The 19402-nt window shown below is 46.1% G+C and overlaps 1 protein-coding gene across 1 annotated transcript; it reads right to left on the bottom strand.

Annotated features, from left to right (window-relative positions):
* Positions 1 to 2273: 2273 nt before the first annotated feature.
* Positions 2274 to 19338, bottom strand: CLCN6 (chloride voltage-gated channel 6). Its single transcript, XM_054647636.2, has 23 exons — positions 19170 to 19338; positions 18342 to 18401; positions 17242 to 17307; positions 16645 to 16710; positions 15922 to 15988; positions 15419 to 15525; positions 15061 to 15187; positions 14424 to 14491; positions 14269 to 14327; positions 13531 to 13663; positions 12996 to 13109; positions 12627 to 12793; positions 11630 to 11756; positions 11127 to 11253; positions 10657 to 10810; positions 10403 to 10562; positions 10151 to 10257; positions 9385 to 9571; positions 8824 to 8981; positions 7904 to 8060; positions 7147 to 7254; positions 6626 to 6751; positions 2274 to 5311 (listed from the first exon to the last, which is right to left on the bottom strand). Exons 1-23 carry the CDS (start codon positions 19245 to 19247, stop codon positions 5231 to 5233), a joined length of 2604 nt encoding a protein of 867 aa, XP_054503611.1. The 5' UTR covers positions 19248 to 19338; the 3' UTR covers positions 2274 to 5230.
* Between the last annotated feature and the right edge of the window lie 64 nt (positions 19339 to 19402).

The following is a 19402-nucleotide window of genomic DNA, read 5'->3' as shown; positions in this document are numbered from 1 at the left end:
TATCTCAACATCCAAACCTCACTGACTCCCCTGCCTTCCCAGACATCTCATCCCAGCTCCCAGTGAGCCTTTTCAGACACTGCATTTGAACAGTGGATGCAGAGCAGACTGAGTGTATGCCCCTGCTGCTGAAAAGCCCTTCAGCACCCTGGACAACAAGAGCAGCTTCACCCTCTTCTCACAGCCCTGCAACAGCCAAGGCTCCAGGCAGCCACCCTCTGTTCCTCCCAGTGCCTGCTGCATGATTCACAACTGGGAATGCCCACACACTGAAGAGGCAGCTTGTATCCTGCTAGCAAAGCAAAAATTAAAAAAATAATAATAATCTCACTGAACACCACTGATTTTTTTCTGCTAGAGCCCCAGTGTGTCATTACAGGGACAATGATGCATGGTTTCAATGAGGCTATAAACCTCTCCCATTCCCTCCTGTGCTGCTGCATTTACAATCAAAGGCAGCACAAAGCTGAAGCAGAGTTCCCCCAGTCCCTTCTCCTGATGACTCCTTCCCACCCCTGCCAGGGTATCCTTCCTATTCCTTGCTTAGTTAAGCCCTCTGTGGCACTTCTTGAGCTCCTCAAATCACATTTTCTGCCATTCCCTCCCAAGAGATGGTTTTACCCATCTCAGGCTTTCCCTGGCATTACACACCCAGCAAGGGAGAGCCAGAGGGCAGAGCCAGACAAGCTGCTGGCCAACTCTGTGTTAGAGTGCCTCAGAGTGTGTGCATCTGTGCAGCAGCTGCATATTGGGTGCAGCAGCTGTATATTGTGTACAGCAGCTGTACATTCTGTACAGCAGCTGTATATTGTGTACAGCAGCTGCATATTATGTACAGCAGCTGCATATTCTGAACAGCAGCTGTATATTGTGTGCAACATCTGTACATTCTGTACAGCAGCTGTATATTGTGTACAGCAGCTGTACATTCTGTACAGCAGCTGCATATTCTGTACAGCAGCTACATATTGTGTGCAACATCTGTACATTCTGTGCAGCAGCTGTACATTCTGTACAACAGCTGTACATTCTGTACAGCAGCTGTACATTGTGTGCAACATCTGTACATTCTGTGCAGCAGCTGTACATTCTGTACAACAGCTGTACATTCTGTACAGCAGCTGTACATTGTGTGCAACATCTGTACATTCTGTGCAGCAGCTGTACATTCTGTACAGCATCTGCACATTCTGTACAACATCTGTATATTGTGTACAGCAGCTGTATATTCTGTGCAGCAGCTGTATATTGTGTACAGCAGCTGTATATTGTGTACAGCAGCTGTATATTGTGTACAACATCTGTATATTGTGTACAGCAGCTGTATATTCTGTGCAGCAGCTGCACATTCTGTACATCTGTATATTCTGTGCAGCAGCTGTACATTCTGTACAACATCTGTATATTGTGTGCAACATCTGTACATTCTGTACAGCATCTGCACATTCTGTACAACATCTGTATATTGTGTACAGCAGCTGTATATTCTGTGCAGCAGCTGTATATTGTGTACAGCAGCTGTATATTGTGTACAGCAGCTGTATATTGTGTACAACATCTGTATATTGTGTACAGCAGCTGTATATTCTGTGCAGCAGCTGCACATTCTGTACATCTGTATATTCTGTGCAGCAGCTGTACATTCTGTACAGCAGCTGTATATTCTGTACAACATCTGTACATTCTGTACAACATCTGTACATTCTGTACAACATCTGTACATTCTGTACAACATCTGTACTATGTGCATCCTGTAGAACCCAGCCCCAAAGGCACAGAAACAAGGAAAGGCAGGGAGCTTTTGGGTCAGGTATTTCTACAGAGCTCCAAGACTGTACTTACATTTTTGGCTTGTAAGCCAAAATGAGATGAAAGCTCAAAAATTGTCACTAATTCTTTTCTGTAAGGAGACAGCAGGACAAAGCAGGAAAGATAGGCACAAACTAAATAAATATTCAAGATGAAATTAAGATCCTTCACACCCTGGGAAGCCAAGTGTAAAACAAGAGGTGACACACTGTAGCTTTAACCTCTTTCATTAACTTACTGGTGAGTTCCAGGTAAGAAAAGCAGCACAACGTGCACAATTTAGCTCCTTGTCAAACATGGCAATTCCCTCCTTTGAAACAGCTGTGGTGAGAGTGTGGAACTGCAGTGGTCACAAGCTAATGGATCACAGCCATTCCTCTCTAAGAGCACCTTCTGTACAAACTGTGAGATCCAGACAGCTCATAAATAGCAACGACTCCACTACCTCAAATCATGCTCTTGGATGTTGCCATGTTCTACTCCTTTTATTATCATAAAGGGCAAAAATAAAACAATACTAGAAACATCAAAAGGCCTTGAAAGTGCTGAAGGAGACACACAAACATTTTACTCTCAGACATGTTACAGCTACATGAATACTTCCCAAGTGCCATTGTTCAAATAAAAATATATTCATACAAATTATAAAAAAAATACAATTTATATACACACACCATGGAATTAGCTTACATCATTTCATAACAAAAAACAGTGCAAAAAAAAAACCAAATGGAAAGGTAAGTTGATACCATTGGAATGGTTCACAGTAATTAATAATTCAAAACTGCATAATTAACACTGCACAGGAAGCCACAAGGCAAGGAGGAAGGCCCCAGACTAACCCCCTAACCTTGCCATCAGAACTAACCCAGTTCTGGGTTATTTTTCCCTTAGTGTTGCTCTGTTCAAATGTTCCTGGCACCTATGTTAGAATAAGTTTCTTAGTAAATCACTTAGCAACTAGAGCCAGGGTAGAAGCAGTAAGTGTGTTGTAAGAAAGGGTTTAAGTAACTGAAGTGTGAGAAGACTGATTCAACACAAACCCCTTGGCATCAGTCCTCATCAGAAGGGAAATACTGCATCTCCAAATGTCAGGTGAACTTGTAATTCCTTTTCTGCAGGCTACAGAACAATAATTGCACACTGAGAATTCCCTTTAAAGCAGCTGACAGGGTCATCCACCATCCTCATTGAAAATGTCATTACTGAAAGAATGAAAGGGTGTTTTTCAGCTGAAACATTTGAATAAGATGCCCAGGCAGAGCAGACAGTGCTGCCAACAGGTTGAAGGCAAAGTGCCTTCTCATGGGGAAGCACCTGGTGCCCAGAAAAACCTTGCTAAGATTCTCCAGCCTGATTTGTCTGGATTGCCCAACTCCAGTCTCAGCAGCAATGACAAAGACATCCTGCAGCAAAACACCCTGCCAGTTGTGCACAGGAATAAAACAGGACCAGCTCAAGGCAAACAACCTAAGGAGAGACTTACTCATGTGCAGGAAGAGAAGGAACCTTCCCTTCCACACACACACACTCCACATGATCAAGAGGAGAAACATTTGTCATGGGGAGACACAGGACATTCTTGATAGGTGTTCTAACAGTACAGGATTGCCAGTTCCACTAAGTGATCTGAAATCCCACAAAAGCAGGATTCCTGTGATTCATAATTACCCAGGAGCACAAATCCTTTGAATGAAAGGTAGCCTAACATAAGCATATTTCAAACCTACAGCCCAGCTTCAGGGAGTGCAAATGGGTGCTGGAAGTTTGCTGGGACAGCTCAGTGTAAGACCAGAGCTCAGGGAACATTTCAGACAACACCTGCAGAGACTATCCAGACAGAACAACCATCCTCACTCTACTTACAGGGAAAGAATTCACAAATCAAGGGTAGTACCTGATGCCAACTCCTATGCTCTAAGGAAATACAGAAAATCAACAGAGTTTGCCTTCTGTCCCAGTTCCCACCTTATGGCAGACAACAGGTTAAGTGCAGAGCTCAGAGGCTGTGTAGGAGCTTTTCTGGAATACATTGCCCATGTATCCTGGCTGAGAGAATGCTCTGTGCTTTATCAAGCCAATCAGCTCTGCAGTCCCTGAGGCACAGCACTGGCTTCCCACTGAGGGTTATCTGCACAGGGAACTCAGCAGGGCAGGTGCCTGCTGGAACAGTACAGGTGCTGGCCAGGATGGTACCTGCTAAAGCACTGAACTGGCTGCAACTGGCTCCTGAGGGCTGCTTTTACCCTTACAGATTGTTGCAAACATTATCCCAAGCATTTTCAGAGCACAGACAGCCCCACTTATCACCTGCAGGAGATCCTGCCTTAGTCACCAGCACCAAGTAGCCCTCCCTATGGCAGCCTGGAACTACAGCAACTCCCCTCATGACACAGAGATAATTCAACCAAGCCCAGAGACAGCTTTTCTCAGTTCTATTTGCTTCCACAAAGCAACATTTCTCCATGCTCTCGGGATGTGGAGTTCCCTGGTCTCTGACTCCAGCTGGAAAGGTGCCCCAGGCTCTCACTGTTTGAGCAGTGCAGGGACAAAGTGCCTACAAATGCCAAGAAATGCAGGAATGTCAAAGTGAAGCATCTTAGAAGAGTCTCTTACAGGGAGATAACAGCAACAGCTAACAGGGAAGAGATCTCCTTTTTCTGAGGTGTTTGTAAATGTATTAAATATTTATAAACCCAAACAGTAACTGAAGTGTAACCATTTTGAGCTGCTCTCAAAAGTCATCTGCTATCAAAAACATCACAGCAGAAACATTTCCCCATGAAAGGAAAGAAATTAAGAACAAATGAAGCCAGAGTGAAAAAATATGGGCAAAGGGGAACATTTGCAAAGACAGGTACATTTCCAAAACGCTGAATTTTTTAAAACTGCTTTTGCAAGAAACCATCCTCTAGAGCAGCTGATATCTGCAAACTTCAGTATCTCCTCTCAGTGGTGACAGTAACTCCCTTCTCACACAAATAAGGCAACAGTTGCAGGAACAAGGGAGGAAGAAGAAAAGGGAGTCACACAGGAGGAAGGGAAGGACACTGCAGTTCTTTGCCCAGGACACAGTGGAGGGAAATGGCTCTTTTTTCCAACTCTTCAAAAAACCCCAAAATAAAATGTCAGAACACACAGTGTCAGGACAACATCTGATGGAAAGAGATAACTGGGGGGCAGGGGAAGGAAACACCTGGATCAAGAGTTGTCAAACCAAGTGCCTGAGGCCAATCTACAGCTCTGGGCTCAGGCAGCTCCTCTAATTCTCTGGCTAGCAAAATGTTTTCCAGTTCCCCAGGCTTGATATGCACGTGAGAAGCCAAACGGGAGGTCTTGGGCCTTGTGTGGTCCAAGCAGGATGCGAGCATGTGTGCCAGCTTGGAGAGGGAGGAACCACACTGACAGAGGGGCAGGGACATCAAATGGTCTGATAGTGCTGCCTCAGTCTTGCCTGCAGGAATTCGTGGGTCAGGTTGTGCCGAGTGATTATCCCAACAACCTTAGACAGGAAGGAAAGAAGAAGAAAAGATACAAGTTTGTATCACAGATGTGCCACTGAAAGACATCCATAATAAAGTGGTTATTCTTTTTAACAACCCAAAAAGAGGAAACCTGAGAGCAGTTATTGATCAATGCTGAGTTAGAGCAGGTTCAAGTTGAAATTCACAGAGACAACGTTCCTCCCTCTACCACCACTTACTGTTCAGGCAAGAATGCTGATTTAACTACACCCAACCAAACAACAACACCCAAACAAACAGCTCAACCATTGCTGTGGTGCCTGGCACCAGTAGGACCCTCTGCCTAGGAAGGGAAATCCTTTCCATGTCAGACAGCATAAGGATGTAAAATCCTTTGGGAAGTAAAAACTGCAATTGGAAAGAACAAAGCTGTCCTTTAGGGCTTCATTCAAGCATTTCTGGTGCTCCACATGGCATGACTTCAGATAGCTCTTGTCACATACATTCAAGGAAGCTCTAGAGACCAAAACAGAGGAATGGTCAAGACTAGCTAAGGTACAGTGGCAGGAGGCAAAGGGACCCTCTCCCAGCCTGCTGTGGATAAAGTCAAACCATGCATCTCAGCTGGTGAAACACCTCTCTGTTTTACACATGGAAACAGTTCAGAACTAGGCTGTTCTCTAGTACCACAAGAGCATCTTGGATTAAACTGGAGTAAGTTAACATCTCATTTGCAACTCACAGGCCCTGCAGAGTAACTATGGGAACCCTGAGGCAGAAAAAGCAGCACTGCCCCACACAGACCAGGTCAGGCTTAGGGGAAACAGTTTCTCATAGTGGTTACAGGAGGTTGCTGACATCTACTGACTGTTTCTGAGCACTGTAGATGGCAAAGGGACAATGAGTCAAGCACAGACCATTTAAACTCTCCTTTGCTTTGCTGCTCCTGTGAGCAGAAATAGAATACAACAGAAAAACCTCTTGCCCCAACAGACAGGAAATTTTGCTCTTAGCCTTGAATAAAGCTGTGAAAGGAAAGGCAAATTAGTGGCCTCTGATGAGCTCAGGGCCTCTCAACAGATAGAAAAATGGGACAGCTTCTACAGGCTGCACACCTGAGACAGGAGAGATGCATGTCCTGCTCTTTGCAGGTAAAGGGGAAACAGGTAGGACACAAAAGATGCCAACAAAGTCACAGTAATCAAGCATTCAGGGCCCTAAAAAAATCCTATTCTGATCTCTTTAAAACCTTTCTGTTTGATGTTAAAAGAGATCTTAACTGTCCCAAAGATGGAAAATGTTGCACAAACACTGTGGCTTCCTTGCTCAGCTAAGCCAAGCCAAGGACTCACCTCTCCAACTGCATTCACAACTGGTAAATGCCTGAGTCCCATTGTCCTGAACAGGTTGAAGACTTGTGACACATGAGTATTTGGAGAGACAGTAAAGGGTGATGGGTTCATGTATGGGGTGACATCCTAAGAAAGAAAAGCAATCATGTTATTTACAAGAGGCATTTTCAATGTCTCTGGGAATTACTAACATGCAACTCCTGCAAGTCCTCCATGGCACTGATGCCTGGACAGAGTATTTGACTGTGGTCATCTTCTATTTCTGCACAAATATGACATTCTTTTGGTTTGTTGAGAAGTTAAACTGGACAGGCAACACCTTATCCTAGAAGTAAAGCACCAATGGACACCTCATAGCAGGGGATTTCCACATGCAGAGAAGGCTGAGTGCTTGAGGAGCACAGGATGTTGGTCACTGCACCAAAGAGTGTATTAAAACATGCCCTCAATGTTTTTTAAAAGCTTTGGACAGTTGTAAATAGATCTGAGGAGGGACTGTCACACTGCAGTGCATCTCTTACCACTATCATGCGAGGGTTCAGCAATGTGAGGTCCAGATCATGGATATCTGGGTAGTGGGGATAATCCTCCAACATCTCTGCGTGGGACAGCCGAGGCTGACTTGCACTCTGCAATCCAAAGAAATCCCACTGAACCCATGTGTCACCATTCCAGACAGCACAGGGGCTGTGCAGCACAGCAAACCATGCCCTCTAATGGCTCCCCAGATCTCCTCCTCCTCCCACACCCACCTTCTGCAGAGGTGCTGTTACCCAAACCTATGCAGGCCTTTAGCTGAGAGAGCCTCTGACAAATCTACACTCAACATTGGAGGGCAGCAGGAAACCAGCCTTGTGGGAGCTGGGCCTGATCTCAGTGACACAGCTGACATCTTTCTGCTAGGACCTCAACCCACAGCAGTAAAATAGAAAGTATGTACTGCTGGATGCTCTGTTTGCATTTACCGTCTGCCCTCTGTTCTCCAGTTCTGCATATCTTTATGTCATATATTCATATCATATATTCTCCATAGCTTTATGCAACAAACAGGTCTGTTGGATTACTTTTTTAACAGTGGCTATCCTTTTCCTGGGGATATTTTCAACTTCCTTTATTCTAAGTGCTGCAAGGGAGAATTCACATTACCCGTCTGCAACTTTAAAAACACACATGCATTCCTTAAAGTGTAAAAATAGATATATTCTTTTTGGCAGCCTGTGAACATTGTTGCCAAGCTCCTGAGAAGGCAGGGATGTGTCAGGGATGTGTCAGACTCACCGACTGGCTCTCAGAGTAGCAAACCCCCCGGTCAAGGAGGGTGACCAGCTGCGAGCGCAAGATCAAGCCATGGAAGGTCAAGGGTCTGAAGCGTTCCTCCATGGTCCACTCCTCACTGGGAGACTGGTCAGGGTACAGATTGGGGTAAGGAGTGTATCTGTGATGGATTTAACACCATGGGTTACAAGGTTCACACACCCCAGCTCCCAAAAGAGCAGCTGTTTCAGCTCTTTGCAACCTTCCCCTGAGTATTTCAGGGACTCTTGCTAGGGACAAGCAAGACTTCACCAAAAAAAATACAGGGGAGAGAGGTCAAGAGCCATTATGTGGTCAGAGCAGCAGAATGGGACAGTTTCCCAACTCAATTACAAATCACTTGCTATTAAAGCAATTTTCAGTGCTAAATTACTCAGATTCTAATAAAAGCTGAAGCATCTGGCAAAATATTAGGGTCAGGATGCCATTCATGAAAGTCATAATCACTGATGTAGAAAATTATTCACTAGACTGGGCTTCTACTTGGAAGTAACAGCAACACAAGCCTGGTGACTCAGTCCAGTTACCAGAAAGGTGGGATCAGGATCATGGCACCAGCTGGGATAAGTGAGCTTTCCAGAGCTCTCACATTTTTGCAGATAAGAGGACATTGATTTCTGCAGAAATCTTCCCAGGTACTTCATCCTCTCAAGGAAATATGTCTGTGTAAGTGTTTGAAGTAAATGTAAGAAGCTGGACATAACCCACTTGCCTGGGACTTGGTCACAGGTGTGAGCCACAGCACTGGCTCCTCAGACCTGACAAATAACTTCTAAAACATGGATGCCAGCACTGCTCCCACTGACATAGGAAACATTCTTTACAACACATCTCAACGTATGGAAAACCCCTGCTTTCCTACATTTGTGCCTACCAGGACTCACCTTCTCTCCAGCATCTGCTGCAGCAGATCCTCTTTCTCAGGAGGCTCCTCTGTTGCTATGTGCTCGTCACACATGTTACGCAGCTCACTCGAAGGGTAGGACTTCATGGACTGGCTACGCTTGCGCTGCTCCCCAGCTCGGGTCAGGATGCTGGATTTCTGGAGACAACAAACAATTCTGAGATACTCACTGAGCAAGTCAACAGTTATCCAAGAGTGATTATGAACTACTAATCATAGCTTTGTGCCACCACATAACATGTTCATTAGCCACTGCTGCTGCAGGACTTGCAAGAATAGGACTGTGCAATTCAGTAACAAATCCAAATGTTTTCATGTCTATGCTAAACAGATTCGTTTTTCTTCTTAGTTTTTCCCTCTGGGAATGCAGCCCACTCTTTCATCTCTACCATCACCCACACAATGGAATGAAATGGCATTCTTAAAAATGTTCTACTGCAGTAGGTGCTTATCTCTGACCCAAATTCTGCCCAAAAGCTTAAATTCTGAATGTGAAACAAAGCTCTCTACTCTTCAACCTGTCAAACAAGCAAGCTTTTACCTTGAATTTGATGTTGTTACTGATCAGTTGATTTCCCTTCATGAACTCCCTCTCATTGCCCCGGTTCTCTGTCACCACAGGGAAGGCATGGTGCACAGTGGTGCGCAGGATGCTGACAAGGGACTGGATCCGGGTGTGTGGGTACACGTAGGTCAGGTTGGGCTCCATGATGTCACTGGCTTGTAGCCTGAAATCCAAGATTGCTGCATGAATAACACCAGTGACAGAAGGCTGGTGATGAACAAACTAGGCCCTGAACGAGATCCTGAAGGAGTCTGCAGCAGTTAAATTCTGCTAGCTCCTTTGACCTGTGTGCTCACCTTCACTGTGGTATCAGCAGTGATGGTACACCTGATTTTTAATTATTTTTTTTAACATAGCATTGTATCAATGATGCACTAGAGAAAAGGCAGAATGTTCTAACTTACAATAAAGTTTCTAAACACTACTGGGAAGAGACAACAGGTGGGAAGATGACATTCCACAAGAAGCAAAGTCCAATGGAATGTTTTCACAAAGCTCTTGCTGAACTTCCCAAATCCACCCTGCAGATTTCCACCCACCCGCCCCCTCAGAAAGGGCTTCAGTGTCTCTTTCCTGCTGCAGGCCTGGTACACAACTCCTTTCACAGCAGCCCTCACAGTTGCTCCTCAGAGCAACCAGGTTGGTTGAAGATGAGGCATCATCCCCCTGCATTAACGCATTTCTGAGCAAGAAACCCACCACAAACTGCCACCCACAGCCTGGCCAAGAGGAGCAGCCTTACTTATCCATTTCCATGCCGGCTTCCCACTCCAGAAGAGGCACTCCTCGCAAGTTCACATGGATGTCATAGATGCCTTTGTTGAAAAAGTCTCCTGTCCACTTGGCTACCTGCATAGCAAACACGAGGTCTACTGAGCTGCTGTTCCAAGTGCAAGACCCCTTGGCTTATGACAGCCCTGAAAGTAACAAAGATTCATGGCCAGCACACGTTCAAGCAGTCTGCAAAAAGCCAGAGCTAGGGTGCTGCACTCACCATGAGGGTGACCATGATGGGGAGCCCATAGGTGATCTCATTGGTGGACTCAATGAGGATGACAGTCAGGCTGATGGTCATGCGGACCACTCCTCCCAGGAATGCTGCTGCCCCAATCAGTGCAAAGGTTCCTGAGTAGATGTGATCCAGACCAATGTAACTAGAGCAAAGCACAGAGCCCTCAGATTAGAAAACCCTGCCTGAGAGCTCATGGTGCACCTGCAGCATGTCCCTCACACGCACACTTGATGCACCTTTTGAGGAGGTTGGCGACCAGGCGTCCGAAGGCAGCCCCACAAAGCAGTGATGGTACAAACAGACCACTGGGCACAGAGATCCCATATGTCCAGCAGGAGAGTAAGAAATAGAGAAGGAAGAACAGGGATAGGGTGACTGGGCTGAAAGTACCTGCAACACAAGAAGAATCATGACTAAAGAAAGGGGCACATGTCTGTCCAAGATAGTCTTGCATCATCCACCCCTCAGCTCACAGCAGGCTCATCTCACAACAGCTACTGAGTCTCCCAGTCCAAACACACGTGCAGACAATGAGTAAGTGAAAAGAAAGGAAAAACAGGTTTTTCTTCCCATCAAAGAGACTTTCACCAGTTTTACTAGCAGTCCTCCAGAGCCATGAAGGCCTGAAGATGCTGCTAGCCTTGTGGTGCTGTTCCAGCTAAGATGAAGCTAAAGCATGGGATGAGGCAGTCTTGTAACTACTTACCATCCTGGTGGAAGAGCTGCAGGATAGCTGACTCCTGAGGGTTGAAGAAGAGCGTGGCCATGTCATTGTACGTTTCATTTGGGCAAAAAAAAGTTTTGATGCTTGAATTTACATCCTCTGATATATCCTAATGCAGAACACAAAAGACACAAAGGATTAAAATTCACTGTCTCCTACATTAGCCTTTGGAGAGAATGGAAATAACACTTCTGTTACTGTTAGCCATTGTCTTCACCCCAGGACAGCCATGCTTTGGAAGTTCAAACATCAATAGCAGAGATGGGGCCAACAACATCAATGGGCTCCTTGACTCAGAGCCTGAGTTGTTTGTACAAAAGCACAATGTAGGTTTCATTATTACCCTAAGCTCCTGCAACCCTCCATGGGCTCTCACTGCAGTTCTGTTATGCACTGCATGCTGTCAAAAGCTCACTGCATGCCTGTGCTTCTCTGCAGGGTGAAAAACATGACAGGGAATATAATATTCACATATTCACCCTCACCTGCAGGCTCAGGGTGTCATTGCCACCGTGCCTGCTGGAAGATATCTGCCGGCATTCCCCCAGAACCATGGAGGCCACAAAGACCATGACAGTGGTGGTCAACGACACAAGCAAGCTCTCCAAGACTCTGAAAGACACAACACAACCCATGCACTGAAGCCACACTCAGCACTGTAACCTAGTCCCAGCTCTGCAGATGACTTTGATAAGGCTGCAAGAAGCAGCAGTCACCATAGCTTAACATCAGAACAAGAGACACTGGAAGTCAAGCTGAATTTTGACTTGGTTCCCAGAGATTGCCTGAGCTCCCCTTTTTAACTGGTTGCCCCAAAAAGAAGGTATTTCTGCCCAGAGAACACACAGCAGTCACACATGAAAAGCCCCAGGGTTCAGTAATGAGGCTGTTCACATGGAAACAATGTTCTGTACATCCTTACAGGATAAAAGGGTAGATAGGACTGGGCAGGGTGAGGCACAGTCTCTCAATCTCTTTTCTAACTGCTGAAATACACTTATTTTTCCCTTTAAACCTGGGCTTTGTGTTTAGGAGCTGTCCAGAGCAAACCAACAGCTACTTTCAGAATAACACAGAAGTTCCCTCTCTAAACAACACACATATTGTGAATTTAATTAACCAATATGATTTCAAAAAGTGAGATAAGCTACTTCATCCACATCAGTCTGGACAAGGCCACAAAAAAAAACCTGCATGGAGACAAAGCTCTGGTTTGTTCAGCTTTTATGATAAACAGCTCCCTCCACTGCCCTTATAAGAGGGATTGCAATTCTCTCTGTACCACCAAAGTCATCAAAAAATTACAGGGACTGTAACATTTGCTTTCTGGTGTTCACTTTTAAGTTCTATGCAGGATTCATTTAGTGATTTTTAAAACAACCAGTCTGAGATTTGCTCCAATCCTACTCAAAGGGTCTTCTAGACTGATGCTTTTGCTTTGGGAGCAGAGATCCCTGTACAAACTGGAGAGAGCACACATACCTGACCAGCTTTGGCTTGGGGTGCACGTTGCGCATGCGGTACTTGGCAAGCCTCTTGTTCAGGCAGTTAAAGGTGGCTCCAAGAAGGCCTCCTACAATCCCCATCAGAATGAAGAAGCCCAGGTCCACAGCTGTCCAGAGGTGGCATTTCTTATCAGACTCAGAGCACTGTGCAGGAGAGTGTACAAAAAAACATTACAGTAGTTGCTGCAATTTCCTACCAACACTTCTGTCTCTACACCTCTTGATTTTGAGTAGCTAAAATCAAAGGGTGACAATTCTGTCTGAGGGTATCAACTCCAAAGTAACAGATAGAAGCACAGGACTAACAAGAGACTGAAGAGTGGGGAAATAACAGTAAATCTCTTACCTTAAACTCCCCAAAGTTCAGGAGCCCAGGGAGCTGGAAAGACCCCCAGCTTCCAAACTGAATCCCAGAGCGGAAAAAATTCAAGGTGAAAGTGGCAGCCATGGAACAGAAAAGCTGTGGAATAAAAATAAAAATTAAAAAAAAAAGGAGTAGGGGGGAAGGAAGCAAAGGTTCCCAGAATTAAGATTGGCACAGTCAGCTCTTCCTTGAGACCTATGCCTGGGCAAAGGAACTGACTGTGGAAGGGATCAGACTGCAGAGAGCCCAGGCACAAAATCCCACTCTCCCAGGTACACTAAATCTGCTGCCTAGAGCTGTCCCACAGTTCCAGATAATACCAAATCAGGTATCAGGGCTCATCTCTGCCCTTGATCTGTAGTAGTTCTGGAACACTGATAGAGCAAACAACCTCCCTCCTGCCAAGACAGCTCAGGAAGAGGCAGGATAATCAGAATGCCCTCATGGACAAGCCCTGCCAAGGGGAGCCCTCTTTCCAAGGAAGAGACACACAGAAAGAGTCACAATCACCACTCACCACTTTCCATGTAAGTCCCTGGTTCCAGAAGGAGGAACCTTCTTCCAAACTAAAAAGAGTGCCTCCAATTGGGGCTCCAAAAGCAGCTGCAACCCCTGCAGCTGCTCCAGCAGATACAAAATCTCTTTTATCCCTGAAATGAAGAGAAAAATAACCTCAGTTTAGCAAATTAGAGCTCTGGAGATGCATAGGTTCTGATCTCTTGATCATCCCCATTTATGGAATATCCCAGGGATTCAGGAATGAGAGGTGGGAGCAAAGCTGGCCATGGCAGACACCACCATTTGTTCATGAAGCTGCAGCACTGTGCTCTTTCTGTAGAGCACAAACACAGAATTCTGGTAATACACAACTGCCCAGTATGTGAGGAACCATCCCATACCATGGACTCCAGCATCACTTGAAAGAATTACAGAAACAAAAGGGCAAGAACTTGTTCACATTCAGGAGAAGTAGCCTTCTCTGTAGTTTATCCTAATCATAAGGGGTGAGCCTTCAACCACCCACATTAAAGATTTGAAGTGGGTAGAGATGTGCTGAGCAGCACAAGAGAACATCTATAAACAGGAAGACCAGAGCAGCTTGGAAGAGTGACACCCTGGTGTTGCCTTGCTGCAGAATGAAACTGCAGGACTCTGATAAAACAAGTGACTGGTTCACCCCAGCCCACCACCCTTCTCCCAAGGAAGTCAGCTCAGTCATCCTCCTCTCCCCTCCTCCACATCCTGGGTACAGTACCTGTCACTGCAGAAATAGGGAAAGTTAAATTGGATCTTCCTCAAAGAGATGCTCTGGAACTACAAACAAAGTAAAGATTTAGAAACACAGGAGATGGGAACTTACTCTTACAAAACAGTGGCGTGACCAGGACCGTGGCTCAGGCCAGCACTAACCTGTGGCAAGCCAGCACCCACAACAGCACCACTGTGAATCATGGGACCCTCCTTCCCGACAAAAAGACCTGGAAAAACAGAGATCCTTGAGGGAATGCACTTTCCCCACTGCCACCCTCCCTTGCTGACAAAGCCAGAAGAGATCAGCTCAGCACTCCCATGCCATGGCACATCTCTCTGTGCCAACCTCACAGGGAGGTGCTGACCTCCTGCTCACTCAACAACCCCAAATGTTTGCAAAGATTCCACAAATTCTGCACTCCAAGTGGGTGAAATAACTGAAAAACAACTGTTACAAGGACTCTGAACTCTCCAGGTTATTCTGCTCTTCTACCCTCAGGCTGCTCCTGACAATGTGTCCTGGAACATTCTCAGGTCTCTCTCTTGGATTCTGCCCCAAAGAGTCACATGTGACTAGCCCACTCAGAAAATCACTTGTTTCCCTGATAGTCCTGATCCTTCTGTTTATTCTCTACTCTCTAAATGCACTCAGAGCTCATGACTCTGCTCCAAATCACCAAAATGATTTTACTGGAAAGGCAGGGCCTTCTGTGCCCTATATCAACAGAGAAAACATTTTTTTCCCCTTCAGTGACTCCTTCACCCAACAAGATCAACACAGCAGAGCCCTCCTTACCTCCTGCCACACTGAAGAGCACTCCTGTAGCTTTGCACACCACTGTCCGCAGACGCACAACCCCGGGCACCTTCACTCCGTTGAGGTAGCACTTGATTTCAGGAATTCCTGACCCAGCTGCTACAGGCTGCAGGAAAGAAACTCTGACACTATGGTGCACTGACTTCATACCTGACCAACAATTTCTCATCAGAGAGCAAGGGACCAAGAGACCCTGCTTAGCTAAATCACATAGCACTGTAAAGGTAATTTGATGCTTTGGGGCAGAAAGTGTTTCTAGTAAGGATATTTCATATCAAGGAGCTGTGTGAGAGGAAAGCAAGGTTGTGTAAGGAGCAGCAATGGACTGAAGGCTTACTTGGATCAGGACCAGAAGACTGGCAAGAAAAACAAAGGTCAGGTTGAAGCCCAGCAGCTCCAACAAGGACAGTGCAAGGCAGCCTTTCTCAGTGCACTCCTCCACCGCTGCAGGGATGGTCAAGGAAAACAACATTCCCCACACCAACACACAATCACTTGGTACTACCCGAGCCTCCCACTGCCTCAAGAGCCAAGTCTGTGCTTCCTAATCCAGCCAGAGCAGCTAACACAACCTGTCAGGAAGCCAGGCTTCCTTTTCAAAGCTCAACACTGAATTAGGAAGAAGGGAAACCAGTCATTCTTTCAGTCTCTGCTTATGTACCCGACACTGGAAACATTTCTTGGTTTCAAGGGCTGAATTACATAAGCAAGTTGAAAACTTGCTTAATTATGAACAACATGCCCAATGGCAAAATTGTGAAAGTCAGCTGTTCTGAGCAAAACATGGGAACAGAAAAGAAAAGGTCACTTGAGTCTAGCAAGGTCCAAGGTAAAAGATACAGCTTTGTACCACCTGAAACTTGAGCTGGGTGAAGAGCCTCACGAAAAAATCTACAAACAGGCCCACCTGGGAAAAAGAAGACAGAATTGCCATCAGTAATTTCTACATACAAATGAGGACTATCCTCTAGTTAGTCCTACCTGATATATGTACACAGGGGAGAACAGAAAATGAAGAAGACAAAGGCATCATTTAGAGTAAAGTGGCTTTGAAAAGTCAGATTTCTTCCTCTCTCTCACTGGGACAGATGCATTCTAGCATTATTCCTGAAGAGATGCACTTCTGCACCTGATTAGTACCCCTTAAAGTACTAATCTGGCACCATTTTTCACACCCTCAAACATACTTAAGGGTACAGAAGAAAACTGGTATTTAATTGAGCTATACAATCAGCTGAGCTGATTTTCACAGTTCAGCCATAAACTGTCATCCTTTTTTACTAAGTTGTTTGCTTTGGACAAGTTTTCCTGTAGGCAAAATTAAAGGATTTGCCAGACTAATTTACAAAGAAAACCCAGCAAGTTCTGAAAGAAAAAAAAGTCTTCCTGAAAAATAGTCCATAACAACATGCTGTAATTCCCAAAAGACAACTCCATCTACTAAGCTCTATCACCATGAAAGAGAATGGTTCCTCTTAACTTTACTCCTTAGCCATTGGCTTCTAACTGATTCCTGCTTAGTCTCCTGAATTTTCCTCACTCCCCAAGCAGCATGATCCTTACCAGTCCTGTACAGACTCCAATAGCAAAAACCAGCACCCACTTCACTGCTTCATACCTCTGGGCTTTCTGTTTGGAAAGAGGATGAAAAAAAAAAGAAAAAGTAAAATAAAAGCAACAAGTAAAATAAAAGCAACACAGAACAGGGACTTTCTGGAAGGTGGGTTTAGGCTCCACAGCCAGAAGGATAAATCAACAGAAGACTGTGTTGTGACAACAACAAATTGAAACCAGGAAACTGAAAGACTCAACATCTTGCTCACTTTAAACCTGAGGAGCACAAGAGATGCTGGCAGCTATAATCTCCACTATTTTTTTTTTCTTTTTTTGGTAATAGAGAAACCAGGAGAACATGTAGAATTTCAGTCATAAATAAGAAAAAAATTTCCATAAAATTTCCTGCAGTGCACAGAATCACAGAATGATCTGGGTTGGAAGGGACCTTAAAGCTCATCTCATTCCACCCCCCTGCCATGGACAGCCACACCTTCTCCTTCCAGGCTGGTCAAAGCCACATACAAAAAGGTTTTGAACACTTCCAATCCACAGTTTCTCTGGACAATTTCCACAGTTTTAGTTTATAAAAGAACAAGGTCTTACCTTGTTGTCCATGCTTTCCAAAATTTCCAAGTACGGGTCATTGATACAGCGATCATAATCCAAGCTCTGAAATGCAAAAAGGTCAATTTAGGAGAATCAGCTGCAACAGGTTGTGAAAAAAATTACATCTGGAAGATCTTGTTAAAGACTACAGAAGTCATTGCTACCCCCGCAGGAGATTCTGCAAAGAACAGTAGGAGAAAATACTCCTAGTAACAATTTAAATATTTAGATCAGTCCGACCTTTAAGATCACAAAGTGAAAGAACAATTTCACTGCTCAAGCTGAGAGAGACAGTGAAACAAACAGAAGCACAACTGATTTATACATCTTTATATATTAGAGAAGTCACATTGTACAGTGACTTCTAAAGTTTTAGGCTTTATGTGTCTCCACTTTGACAGTGCAGGTGTAACACTGGATCTTTATATTCATCCTCTCACTGGAACAGGAACATTAGCTAGGAACTGCTGTGCAGATGAACCATATCAATTCTTCAGTTTGTCACAGCAAGGAGTTAACAGCAAGAGTTTCCCACATTACTCCACCAGTTCTATCCACATCTTCACCTTTTCAAGCCAAGCTGTAACAGGCTGGGCTGGTGACACCCATACTGACAGCAACTGTTCTAAATACTTCAGGGCCACCAGACAGTGATGCAAAAAGCAAAAGCCTCCTGTAAACAGCAGAATCTGATATATGGGAAGATCTGCTGTGAGCCAGCATGACAACACAGACAGCAGAAAGGCGACTGTGACCGTGTATCTACAGATACTTTCTATAGTCACCAGAAAACAAGGCCACCAGAGCCTATAAATCTCACACTGAAGAAGTGGGAAAATGCACCAGCCTCTGAAAATGAATTTTCTCATCAAGAGTCTGACTTGAGAGGAAACATTCAACCTACTCACAGAGCTTTATCCCAGAAACATACAAAGATGAGGAACAGTTCTTTGCAAGCACAGCAACTCTTGGTATTTCTGCTGATGTCAACGCAACCAAATGATCCACACTGAGTATCTGCCCCATTATAAACTCAAACAGATCAAAACCCATCTGCAGTTCTTATCACAGTAATATCAGATTAGTTAATTCCCCACCTCATAGTCTTTTCGTGGAAGGATCTCATCCTCCTCTTCATGAGTTTCTCCTAGAATCGTCTGCAAAACAAATGCAGGAAAGGAAAACCATGAAGGGAACGAACGTATCTACAGCTGTTCATGAACACTAGTAGCAAAGCCAAAATTGCAGAGGCCCTATACCATTGTTGCTTATAAATTGAGAGTGTGGATTACCAGATCACCACTTACTTTGTGGTAACGCTAAAGGGTCTTACCTTACAGCTTGTCCCTCAGCCAGAACACACATCATTTCTATATAGGAGCTCCGGAGAGCAAACTCCGGAGAGCAAACCCACATCCCGTTCCCTTCACAGCAACGGGGTACAGGGGCGCACAGGACAACAATTCTGCAGAGAGCACTCTGCAGTGCTAGAGCCAGAGAGAGCCGCTGCCAGGACCACTCCCCCTCAGAGCTGCGAGGGGCAGCGGCTCCAGGCGCTGGGATGCCAGGCCCAGACAAAGAATGAGGGCTGGGGTAGGGACAGCGGACAGCGCGGGGCTCCGGCACTGGCGGGGAAGCACCAGGCCCGGCAGCAAAGCGGGCGGGAACGGGCTGTGCCGCCGGGACGAGCAGCGGATCACAGACTGGGCCAGGAGCAGCACCCTGAGGTGGCGACAGCGGGCCCTGAGGCGCGGGGCCCACACTCCAGCACCGCTGCCCGCCCGCCCACCCTCAGGCGCTGCCCAGAGCCGGGTGGGGCCGGGCCGGGAGCAGGGGTGAAGGGGCTCCGCCAGCACGCACGAGTCCCGGGGGGTGGTGAGGGGGCGGCTGGGGGAGGGCAGGGCAGGGCGGGACGGCGGCCGTACCAGCTCCTCTGGAGTGCGGCTCTCCCGCTCGCCGCAGCAGCAGCAGCACAGCCCGGCCCCGCACCCGCACCGCGCCATCTTCCGCCGCCGACCGCGCCCCGCCCGCCCCGCGCGTCACTGCGCGCGCCGGCCCCGCCCGCTCAGCATGGCCGCTCCCCCTCAGCCCCGATCGGCCTCGCCTGCGCACGGCCGCGCTCCCACTGCCGGCCTGGCCGCGCCCCGTCCCTTGCCGA

This window comes from Agelaius phoeniceus, chromosome 24 (assembly GCF_051311805.1).
Source record: "Agelaius phoeniceus isolate bAgePho1 chromosome 24, bAgePho1.hap1, whole genome shotgun sequence".
Taxonomy (NCBI): domain Eukaryota; kingdom Metazoa; phylum Chordata; class Aves; order Passeriformes; family Icteridae; genus Agelaius; species Agelaius phoeniceus.
Note: the sequence above shows the minus strand (reverse complement) of the source record. Positions and strands in the feature narration are given on the sequence as shown.